Source organism: Aphelocoma coerulescens, chromosome 8, assembly GCF_041296385.1.
Source record: "Aphelocoma coerulescens isolate FSJ_1873_10779 chromosome 8, UR_Acoe_1.0, whole genome shotgun sequence".
Classification (NCBI taxonomy): domain Eukaryota; kingdom Metazoa; phylum Chordata; class Aves; order Passeriformes; family Corvidae; genus Aphelocoma; species Aphelocoma coerulescens.
Genome location: NC_091022.1, coordinates 22,792,841 through 22,805,585, shown reverse-complemented (window position 1 = coordinate 22,805,585; position 12,745 = coordinate 22,792,841). Strand labels below are relative to the sequence as shown.

The 12,745-nt window shown below is 42.8% G+C and overlaps 1 protein-coding gene across 13 annotated transcripts in view; it reads right to left on the bottom strand.

Annotated features, from left to right (window-relative positions):
* Positions 1–12,745, bottom strand: part of ST3GAL3 (ST3 beta-galactoside alpha-2,3-sialyltransferase 3) — a 192,506-nt gene that overhangs the window by 23,409 nt on the left and 156,352 nt on the right. For all 13 annotated transcript variants that reach the window (XM_069023173.1, XM_069023171.1, XM_069023179.1 and 10 more), the window contains one exon: positions 2,655–2,801. In XM_069023173.1, coding sequence (XP_068879274.1) covers positions 2,655–2,801 — 147 coding nt within the window. The remainder of the gene's footprint in view (positions 1–2,654; positions 2,802–12,745) is intronic.

Below are 12,745 nucleotides of genomic sequence, written 5' to 3'. Positions count from 1 at the left end.
CCCAAGAAAAAGAAGTCCACACACAGTATGGAACAGCTCTTCCACTCTTAAGACTTCAGTAGGACTGAAGAAAACTCCTGGAAACTTTTACCACTCCCAGAGAGGAGTCACTGTTGTGGGTGTGAGTTTTGCTCCTTGCTAGGGCTTTTGGCGAGCAGTGCCAGGAGTGCAATCAAAATGCACATCTGAGTTGTACCCCACTACTATACTCCAGGATCATCTGGCCCAAATTATATTATCAAAGCAGAGGATGTTACTACATTCAGTCTTTATTGAATCCTGGGAAAAACACTTTGAGATCAGCCCTGAACTATTTTACTAGCTCTGCTCAACCTTGCTGAAAAAGCCCCCAAATTACAAAGTTAATTGGCAGCACATTGTTACCATATGTGGTGTGCAAGAGAAGCTCTGAAGTTTATTTAGGCATCAGAACCAAAGGAGAGTGGAATATTACTGCTCTTTATGAGGATTTTGTGTTGGCCTTGATTACTAAGGCATCCCCAGCCTTGATCCTCCTGTGTGCAGCCTGCCCAACACAGCACAGCACACCGCAGCACGGGGGCACCAGTCTGCCTCCGGCCCCATTTCCCAGGAGAAACTCTGGATACAGTGTTTGTTACTAGTCCTCAGCATTTTCCTTTTCCATGTCCATATGCTTCTTTCTTGAGTAAAGTTTTGTCTCTCACCTCGAAAGTGCAAGCCCAAACCCAACCAGCCGTACAGCTGCTGGGTTACAGACGTGGGGCAATCCTCCTTGATGCCCCACTTGTCTGGCTGGATCTCTCACAAATCTTTCAATGAGAGTTGGATTCTTGGTCTACAGGCTCTGATTTCCACTCTTCTTATTTAAATTCTGAGAAAAAAATGTAGCAAATTTCTATCACCAGGGTCTTACTCAGACTCCTCCCTCTTTAATCCAGCAGCCGCAGCTCCTGTTGGAGCCTTTGCACTTACAAAGCTCTAAACTTTGCACTTGTGCAGCAGAATTCACTGAAGTGTGAAGCCCCAGCAGTTCCATAACAGCAGTCCATAGCTGATGCCTCCAGTAAAATTCTAGCCACAGGCTAGAAACAGTCTGTGTGTTTCTAAACTCTGACAGAATGCTGGTGTTAGTGTCCTTGCACAGACCGCCCAGGCTACAGCAACAGCTCAGCCCCACACAGGCACCTGCAGAGCTCCTGTTGCCCCATCTTGAGGAATAAACTACAATTCACACAGTCTAGTAGGGGTCATGGGCAAAGACTGCTTGCCTTAAAGAACCATAAACTATTTTTAAATGCTCAAATGGACTTTTGTGAAGTGAAACATCAGGATTCAATTAAGATGCCTTCATTTCCCAATCTGATGTGTGTTAAACAACCTATCAAAACCTCATAAACTTCAGTTCACAGCATTTTCATTTCCGGATTCTCTCTTCTCCTTTCAGTTTAAGTAATAACTTGTGTATTAAAATAACGTGTTTAAAAATAAAAACAAATTGGAGAAAAATAAAGTATGATGATTTTTGTCCTTTATTGGGGCAGTACTCCTGATTTTCTGGAAAACAAATCAAGACCACATTGTTCTAAGGGTAAGTTCTGGAGGAAGCAGAGAGGTGAAGTAAGTTAATTCCTAGCTGATGGGAATATTTGCAATAAGATATCTTCAGTGCACAGATCAAAAATCCAGAGTTCCCAGAATCCCATGACAGCTTCTGTACACAGCAGTGCATTTTACAAAAGGCCCGTTCCATGTGGCTGAACCTGGCTGCACATCTTGCACTTCTCATTTTAAGAAGGAAATGTCTTATCTCCAGGCACCCACCCATCTGACTTGCACAAAACAAATGTCTCTAATATTCCAGAAGTCTTAATGATATAATTATGACATAGAAAATGTGGCACTATTAGGTCTAGTCCAAATCCATGCTGTGACAGCAAATCTGCACTGGTAGCAATGGAAGGACAATGCCAGCAGCAGACCAAGCAGACCTTGTCCAGCAGAAGTGCTTCTCTCTGGGTTTGTCAGCTGTGCTAATGTAGCCAAAAATGTCACGTGTAGTCTCTATCAACAGCAACATCACATGTGTACATGAGCAATTTACCCACCCAAGTAATACTCTAATGGTTGATATATTACGTAGAGCAAATATAAATAGGTTCTGAGGACAGTGTTGTGATGTGAGATAATCCAGAAAACCCAAGTCACCACCTACTCCAACACTAACACTTCAAAAAGCTGCACTGAGGGTGAGAGATACGAGAATGACCATTAAGGTATTTTGTTAATAAATATGAGGTAAAAATGTGGTTTGCATTGTTTTCTTTTGTGAGCTTTTACACATAAAACTTTTTGGGATAAGACCAGAATTTCTTACCAAAGGCCTCCTAAAGCAAACCTTTACCCTCTTCTACTATAAGCCTGGGATGAAACTTCACAGTGGCTTTCAAGGCACTGCTGAAGTGTTGATGATCCCCCCCAAAATCCTTGGATCAGGAAGGTTCTTGCCTGGGTCTGAACGGGACTGAGAGCTGCCACCGTAACAGAACCAAAGTCCCTCCCTTTCAATGTCCAACAGTGGAGACCCAAAGGAAAAGCAAGAACAGTGTCAGCCTCCTCTGCTGCTTGGTGTCACATCCTTCTCTGAGGTTTTGCTTCCTTTGCTTTATACCTACCCCTCTGCCCATCAGGCCGTTGTTGAAAGGCAGTCCGATGAAGCTGAAAGCTGCCTCCTGGATGAAGTAGGGATTCAGGATACGTATCTCATGAGGTTCCCTTGGGACACGGGTTGCCACTGACTTCCAAAAGCCATCAGAGGCACTCTGATAACAAAAAGGAAAAAAAAAAAGAAAAAAGAAAAAAAAAGATAAAACAACAAACGCAATGATATACCATATATAGCAGATTTCTATTATTTTATTAAAAAACAATATTAAAATGCACTACTGCAGCAGTTCCCATTGTCTCTGCTCACTGCCACAGGGCAGTAGTGTAACACTGTAGGGGACCTGTGCTTCTTGGAGAGGTGACAGCAGCATGGACTGATGCACTTGAGCCAGCCTGGATAGCAACTGTGAGGCCTGGGCTTCAGCATGGATAACCTCTTCCCTGGTGCCATCTTTTCACTGTTATTTGCACTTCAGCTGGTTTGATCCACGGATTAAGCATTCCAGCACATCCTGTGATCACTCCCACCTGCCTTCAAGGGGATACACCATTGGATAGCAAATGCTTTAAGAACATTCAAAGAGATAAAAATGACTACAGCCCTACTTCCAGTGGTGAGCTACATGCTCCCCACTTTATCCTAGATTTGTCCTGCCCTATTAGGTTTTATGTGAATTAAGCTGTAAGGTTATAGAAATATCATCCTGTCTTGTGAAGAGCCATGAATGCTCACAGTACAAGGCAGGAAACAACTAAGCATGTCTATTATTTTTATCCAATTCAAGTTTTCACTCTGCAAACATGGAAGAACACCTTGATATGTGCTGAGCTGCTAGACAGCCTTGCCTGGAGAGGAGCTTGTGCCACTCTGCCACGTGGCTTCCCATCATTGACACCTGTCCAGGTGTAAGCAGGTATAGTACAGAGTTCCCCCAAAACAACCAGAGGATCCTGTGTTCACAAGACTTAGGGGGCACTTGTGTTCCAGTGCTTCACTTCTCTTTGGGTTAATTCAGAGCAAGGCACAGGCCAGGAAGCCAGGAATTTTAATCTGCTGACCAGCAGTTTGGGCAGGATAATCTGACTGAACACCTCCTTCTTGAAGCCATCTTCCCTGAGATCTCCGTGACAAGCAACAGAGACAGTCACTACACTACATAAAAAGGACACACTCTGCAATTCATTACATACACCAGTTTTGGGTTGCTTGCAGCTTAGCAGTGACTTTACAGCTGCTCTCAAGGCACTGATGAAAATGTTGATTATCCACTGCAAAATCCTCAGGAGCTTCCCCTGCCTGGTAGTGACCACCCCTGTAATTACGGACTGGAATTCTGCCTCAGCCAATGCTTGCTGCATTTCAGACACTCCTTGTGCTGTGCTCAGCTCCTGTGAACTCTCACAACACGTGTTGCTACCCACCTTACAGAGTGTTTTTTATGGAACAATCCCATGGATATCTTTAGCTGCTGAATTTCATATCCTGAAATCGAAACTTTGGCAGATGGCTCATGCTACAAAAGGCATTAACAGAGCAAACCTGAGGAGGGTGCACACCATCATCCAAACCAACAATCCAAGAAAGTCAAATCCCATTGCTATCCATGCCCCCTCAAAACTGCCTAAACATAACACACTTTTGACAACCAGGGCAAGCATCCCATGGGTTTAAGTTCGCATTTCAACAATGGCCAAGTGCCCTTGGGCACCTCAATGGAAAAAATTTTTAATTATCACTCATGTTTTTTCATCATACACACATGTTCTTTCATCATAGTAGAATTACAAAGAATGCCTGGTGTCAAAGCAGCCTAACACTTTCCATTATAATAAGCCATTTTCAGTCACTGAGCGATCCCAGCATTTAAAAAAACAGAAAAAACCTTTACAAATATTAATGAAGTCCAACATCCATTTGACCAAGGGATTTGAGGGATTTGGTATGCCAGCTGAGTTTTGCCTTCTTGTGAAAATTCATTAAAAATTGGATAAATATTAAACCTTTGGAATTTCCTAAGGGCACATGTAAAGTAGAGGCCTTTCAGTTTCAGGGAAGGAGACCAAAAAAAAAAAAAAAAGTCATAGATTCCACTTGCATTAAGCATGCTCCAGGTCTCACAGAAATGAAGATGATAAACAAAAATCTTGAACAGCTACTCATTCAGTGAAACCATCTTATCATGGGCTTAAGCAGTCACACCCTGGAAAAATAGTGTGTGACCTTGAAACTAAAATAAATTTATAAGTTCAATTATTATTTCACATACAACTCTAAATATGGCATTGCCTAAATTTTCTGAACAATTCAAGCCAAAGGTCTGCAAGCTATTTGAAGTGGACAGAAGATGCCTTTTGTTTGGACTTACACTCTGTAGGAGATTCTACATAAGTTCCTGGGACTTAAGTAGGTTTTACATGTCTTTTACATTACACACAAAACATTAAATAGAAAAGGAAAAGAAGAAAAGCTATAAACATTTGAGAGTTTTATTCCCTGCTGCTGCTGGAGCTGTTCAGAGAGAAATAACCACACACACCACCACTGTCCATTTTCCCAGCGCTGTGTGAACCACACCAGGACCACACCTGGGCTCCTCTCAGCTACTTCAATGCCAGTGTAAAATAAATGTGGGTGCCCATCCCTAGCTAGAAATACAAGCTTTGCTTTGCTCCCTTCTATTTAGCTGTTTCTCCTGTTGTACTTCATCACTATTTCCCTAAGCATTTCCTTAAGCTATCACACTGCTCTGAAACTGCTCTGGCTTCTCCCTTCTGTCTCATTTCTATTTGCTCTGTGCTCTTCCCTGTAGCTTTCCTGGGCAGTTCCCCTGAAATTAGTTTTGAGGGACACCTGGGGTAGTCTTTCATTTTGGTGGGTTTTCCTGCTGTAGTTTCTAAAACAATTGTAGGGAGGAACAGGGACTCTCAGCAGGCAGCTCTCTCACTTCCATCTATACAGCAGGCAAAGCCCTGTGTAGTGCTAAAGAACCAAAAACTGTTTTCCTGGCTTGTAATTACCGAGATCCTCAGTCTTGGGGTTTGGCTCTCCAAGCCCCGTAGTTCTGAGCTCCATCTCGAGTGCTGTGGTTTTCTTCTGCAGCTTGCCACTGGCACGCTCCAAAGTGCAGCACTAGCCCTGCCAGCCCCGGGGGGCTGCTCCCTGACACAGCCCCCGGCAGCCAGGAGCGCAGCCCCTTCCAAGGCTCCGCGCTACCGCTGGTGCCGCGCCGGGGGTGGATGTTCAGCCTGATTAGACCCAGATGTTCAGAGAGGTTTCCAAAGCAATTACTTCCCGTTGGGGAATGCTGTCCCTTTTTCTGGCTGGGAGGAGACCCATGGAGCAGCAGGTTCTAGGAGGGAGGGCATGCTTTTCCTGCCAGATTCGGGAGCTCCGACTTGCAGTTGGAGGTTGAGGGCGTCCTCTGTTCTCCACTGCAGTGGCTAAACCTGCAGTGCCTAAGGGTGGGCTTGTCACAATGAAATAACTCTCTTCCTGATCAGCACAATGATAAACAGTCAGAAAATGAGTCTGAAAACTGCTTAGGCAATATTCCCACAGTGCCTTATCACCTCCTTGTACCAAGGTGGAAACCAGAGGGTCCAGGCTGGAAATTGTATATCCTTGTGTTCAGCTCCCACCATTATTACTTGTTGGCACTACTGTGCACCTGGAGCCCGCAGTGCCAAAGGCTGCCAAAAGAAGCTTATACTATATATGTGTAAAGAAACAAGCATCACAGGGAGAGAGGCAGACAGGAGAACATGACTGAAGAACAAGTCCATGAGGGCCACAGCATTTTGAAGCAATCTTGGAGTGTTTTCAAAATTGTATAATTGCAAAGGACATCACTAAAGGCTTTAGAGGAAACTATTTTAAAAGCACAAAAGAATTTAGATAGGCCAGGGCTTTCAAGCCAATTTCTTGTACAGTTCTTATCCAGAGAGAGAGGCAAAAAGAGACACCACCTCTAGAGACACCACTCCAGGAATAAACTGGTACAGACATGACAGACCAAAGATAGCAGATTAGGGGGAAGGGATAAAAAATGGCAGGGCTCACCAAATAGCTCCAGGGACAAGACAATCCAGCTGCAATCCCTCATTCTGTCCATTTGCAGAGTACTGAAGGCTAATAGGCACAGCCGGTTGTAAACTATTTTTTGTCTCCATTCAGTTTTCCATCTCCTGTTCTCAGATTTACCAAGGCAAATCACAACTAAAATAAAATCACGCTAAAGGCAAATCATGCTAAAATAAAATATGGAAAGTCAGAGCCTTAGCCAAGAAGCACACCTCAGTGGAAAATACAAACCACTAGAAGCAGGCTGAGTCTCCCAGAATAACAACATTTCTAATATAATAAGCAAAATGAGAGGTAATGCCATTGTGTCCTGATGATACAGATGCTGCCTCTTTTGTACCTCTGTGATACTAGTGGATTTAGGACTACAGGCAGCATAGCTCATTGAGATTTCTAGCTCTGATGGGAAGGGGACAGGAAGGTTGCAAAGGTCAGCTACCGGCAAATCTGGGTACGTAGTATGTCGTTGCAGAGCAACCAAATGAAGAGACTGGAGAGGCAGCCAGTGGAAAATGGAGATTACTGCTCTTTTGAACTCTGCTAACACCAGAAATGGAGAGGAAGAAGGACATGAGGCAAAAAAAAGTCAAGGGATGATGTACCAGTCATAAGACCTCACCAGGCCTGTGAGCACATTGTTGACTGGAATCTCTGCCCCTACCAAGCCTGGAATGTGGTTTATTCTCTACCCATCATCCACAAGCTCTCACTGTCACACAAACAAGGTACAGCAAAACCACTGCAATCCATGTGCAGAGGCTTTTGAAAGGTTTCTGCTCAGGCATAGCTGGATTAGATGTGGAAGGTGTGTTTCCACTAGAACATAACCATCTTATCAGCCAATGCTGCATTTCTCAGCGGTCAAGTAGACACAGAGGCCTAGAAAATGCTCTTCTAGAAGTGGTAATATAAACGAAGTTGCATCATTTGCACTGATTATCAGAGCAACAAGGAATTTTTAGCAACAAGAACAGAGGTGCTGAGAGCCTGCAGTCTGGGCTGATGGTCACCTGCCAGACCCACTAGCCCACACTTCAAGCATATTTACCCAACTTTCTCAAAGCTATGGAGAACCCCTTACCACCCTCTGCACATGGTTCTGATGACCAGCATTCATTCTGAATGATCCTATCTTCAGTTTCTAGAGTCTAGAAATGCTCTAGAGACTAGTTCTGCTCTTATCTGCCCCAGTGAAAAGCTCTTACTCTGCCTGAAGCAGGAGCATTCCTCAAGCCTTTCCCTCATCTTCTCTTTGTTCTGTTGTCAAAAGAGATGCAGCTCTTCAACTACCCAACAACAGTACTTCTAATTTTTTGCCAGTTTTGTTTCTTCTCCCCAGGCATCCTCCCACTGACCAAGTCTAAAATCAACCAGCTGTAATTTCCCAGCCCATTTCCCTGCCAGTGTGGCCCACCTGCCAACTGCCTCACAGCACCTAAAAGAACTCCTGACAGGTTATAAAGCCCACTAATTTAGTTTTTACTAATGTTTCTCAGGGTAAGACCCAAATATATTTTATACCTAGCAAACAAAAAGCAGCAAAGCATGATGGAGACAAAAGCACCTCAAAACATGGCACTACCAGAGCTTTTTTTTTCCTTTTTAAAGCAAAAATATTTTCTTCTTTGTTGATAGAGCTGAGCTAATCATTCACTACTAGAGAGAAGTTTCATGAGGCTTGATAACCAGGTCAAAAACCACAAGAGAAAGGAAACTTAATTCCAAGCAGCAGTTGCAAACTTTAAGCATTGTGCCAGACATGTAACCTACACAGCACCCTGGCTACATGTGAAACTGGGAGCTGTCTCATCCACAGATGCTGGCTCAGAAAGCAGCAACTTCAGTGGTGAGAAAATCCACCTGGGACATGAGGGTGGCACTGGTGTGTCACACACCAGTTTGCTGTAACTCAGCAACGTGCTCATTCCCAGGGATGTCAGGAACTTTCTGCCCTGTTTACCTGCAAATATATATTGTGAATAAGCAGATAGGCATATTCAAATAGGCCTATTGAATTTCCAGCTTCATTTGACCTACATAACTAAGTGCTACAGCTAACCCAAATACAGACACGTGGCCCTCCTGTGTGGCTGGTCTAACACCAGCTGCTGTCTTCTGATTCAAAGGATTAAACAGCACAAGGCCAAGAGTAGCTCTAAGGAGTCACGAGAGCAAAGCTATTTTTATGACATGTTGTAAATGAAAAGGAATTCCTCTTTCAAAAATAAAAGTATTCTCATGGTTTTATCCATGTAACTGAGAGCAAAATGTGGTTCACAGTTGTAAGATAACAAAATGCCATCAAAAAAGAGATTGTCCCGCGAAGAAAACGGAACTTGGAACACGTCAGAGGAGCTGCAGAAAAACACTGAAGATTTTTCTGATGAATGCTGTTTCACAAGTCGAAGCATAAACGACGGCTCACATACGGTGGGGCAGCAGACATGTCGTCTATGTGCAAACAGGGTGATGGATAGACTGTACTATGGACTCTTTTGTTCAAAATGTAAGCTGGATTTTGAGCCAAACTTTGAAGAAATATTCCTGTTCTGAAATGTCTTAGGAAAGATGGAAGTTTTTAGTGAAAGGAATGGATTCAGATAATTTATGTTTGCTTTGTGGCTTTTTGTGAATAATAATCCTTCAATGAAAAAATATCTAAAGTAGTAGAGTTTCAGAAAAATCCTAAAGAAGAATAGGTCCTACATCATCATTATATACAGGGTATTTTGTTCCCATAAGGGACCAGCTCCTTTACTTCATTATTATTTTTATGATAAAGTTTATGAAATGTCACACTCATGGAACATCTATTAAAAGGATACCAGGGCTGAAAGGGTGAGATCCACATGTTAGTAATTGCTGAAGTAGGACCGTCTCACAATTTCAGCTGAGGACTGCTGTTGTGAACACTAACTTTCCAATCTTCCCACAAGATTTTTCTTATATCACCATGTATCTAAGTGTTTCACAAACCATACTTTCACACTTAGAGCATCTCTGCAATACTTTGTGTGTGTAACATCTCCTCAAGAGGAACCCTCAGTGTCTAACCAGCAGACCATTCTTCCTCCTTGCATTTCCTCTCTGCTATCCACATGTTCTACAGCTCCTACAACTACTCATATAAGGCTGAATGTCTTGCATTACAGAAATTAGTCCAAATCTCAGTCTTCCCTCTCCACTAGATAGACAGCTGTGTTCTAAGCAAGCCAGAATATAATTATGTAATTAAGAACAACATCTGCACAGGAGAACTGAATTAACATTGAAAATGCAATGTTTTTTTTTGTTTAACTTTTGGCAGCTTGATTCCCATAATCATAGAGCACTTTAAAAAGTCTTAAAGTGCCAGTGTTTTAGGAGTTTCCTGCCAGTTCTAAATCTTTCCATTCTCTGCTGTCCCCAGTACCCATCACTCTTTGACCTCCAACACTTTTGCTCTTGCCATGCATCAGACCAGGCTACTGCTCCTTCCCAGTGCCCAGGTGACTGGGAAGAGGAAAAGGGGTTCCTGAGAGTCCAGGAGATATTTCCTGCTCCCTGGCCTGCTGTCCTTGCCCCAAACTCTTTGTGGAGAAGTAAGTGATGAGAAAATCCTACTTAGTTCTTACATCCCTGAAGATGTTGCATCCCAACTAACTGTGTGGGAGGACACCTGACAGGCAGGACAGGGGAGCCACAGTAAGACTGACTGTGCCTGGCACTGATGGCATCTAACAGCCCCCATGGAACATCAGACCAAGCCCTGGGATTTCACAGAACAGCAGGAGCCCCACCAGGCTGAAGAATTGGACAATCTCAGCAAAATAGGGTGGGAGACTTTTTTTTAAAAACAAGGATACAACTGTGCATTTTCAGTAGTCGCCTCATCCTGAGACAGCTGAGTTATTTCAGCTGAACTTTCCAGCTGTGCCAAACATGTGGCATGGAAAAGATCAGCTCAAAGATGCTGGTGTAATAAAACAATAAAGAATTTTCCCCATTGCTTACAACAGAAAACATGAGGTGATCCCAGCTATGATCCCAACTACAAGCTTAGCTACCTGCTCCACTTACAACCATATGCCTGCTCAGAAGAAAAAAAAAAATTGAAAAAAAAATTTAAAAGCTGTCTTTGCAGGCTTGGGTGACAAAGCACAAGGGCATCCCAGGGCATCTGAGGACACCCATCAGCAAAGTCTTTTTTGGGGAGCTGAACTGATTCATGAGTTTGAATACAAACAGCAACTCACTAAACAACACATATTTAGACTAAATTCTTGGCACATTGCAACAAAAAAAGCTAAAGGATCACCACAGGAAGAATTATGGCCTAAAAACCCTCATTGCTTTCTGAAGTTATCTCAAAGTGAGATTCCAGGGAAATTTTTACATTGTTTTTACAGCAAGAGTACACAGAAAATCTGTCTTCTCTTAGTTTGGCATCTTTGCTGAAATGAGAAGCCAAATCATTTGTATGTTCACTGAATGTTCATATACAATATATACAAATTATTCAGCCTCCTCTAAGAGGAGAAGGCAGAAAGGTCAAAATAACAAGAAACTGGGAAGATGCCAGGAAGCTCCTGCCCTACTTTGTTTTCTAGACTTGCATTAATAATTGGTGTCTTACAGAAGAAGATTTTTTTAAGTAAGGTTATTTAATATTCTTAAAAGATTAGAATTTAAATAAACTGTAATCCAAACAGAACATTTACATTTAAAGAGATTTTTTCCAAATAGTCAAAGTGCTGATTGCCTGGGCCAGGCTCCATATTTTCTGTACTTGTCAGCTGTGGGCAAATTTCATTTAATCAAAAATGACCAGGATACAAGTGATGGTCCAGATGACAAAAACTTCCAAGTAGACCTATCAAGCTATTGTGAACCCAACAGCGTGGTCATTTTCCTCCAATTTTATGCCTCTGACCAAATAAATAAATAAAAATTAAGACACTAACAATTTTACAAATCTGTCTTAATTAAGAAGAGAAGAAACAACCTCAGACACATGCCACAAAATCACAATAGCAAGAATAGAAATACTACAAAAAAAAAGTCAGGTCTTTCCTGAATCTCTCTTGCTTGCTGCCTTCATATGGCTTGGTCTGTTTTCAGTTCTGTTGTCAGGACAAGTGTTTGCATTAAATAGCTGCAAGCATTGAGGTAGGGGTGCTGCTCAGTCAGGAGGGGAAGCAGGTCAGGGATTCACACCTCACACACAGGAGCATCGTTCTCTCCTGGAGTAAGGAGCTTCCATTCCTCTTGGGTAGAACCAGAAGCACCACACACAGCTGGAGCACCAGGGGAGAGATAAATTTAGGAAGATAAAAGCACATGGGGAGTTTAGTTACCTCAGTGTTTATTATAGCAGACTGAAGATATAGGTCAACCCCCTGTCCTGGAGCCCTCGGTGCTTCGAGGCAGAGAAAATGTTACAAATTGCTCAGACAGCTCTAACTATGCAAGTAATCCATGGAGCCTGCCAAGGAACACATGTGTTTCAGGCATAATCGTCCAATCTATTCCTTTCTGAATTAACATCTGTCATCATGACACCATTCAAAATGACTGAAGACTGGATCATATTAACAACCACACATCTTGGATAAATATTTACGGTTCAGACTTTCTCCCCCCACCTCACTTTAAATAAAAAATGCAGATAGCAAAATTCCTGGAGCTGTGAAAGGGGAGTCTCTTTTCAGCCACTGACGGAAAGCATGTGATTTTATTTACAAAATCAAATCAGTGCTTTTCCCCTCCTCTGTGAGTCTTCACACCCCACACTGGTGAGCTTATAGCATCCTGTGGTGTTGCAGTGCTTTCCAAAAAACTCTTTTGGGGAATTTTGTTATGCTGGAGGTTGCTCACCTCAGAGACTCCACAAAGCCTTCTCCCTCTGGATGAAGAAACAGATCTGGATAATTGTGCCCCAAAAAGAGAAAAAATTGCTGTGACCTTTTCAGACAACTGGATAAAGCAAACAACTTACTTCCATGACAAGCTGTCAGATGTATTACTGGCTTGGTACCC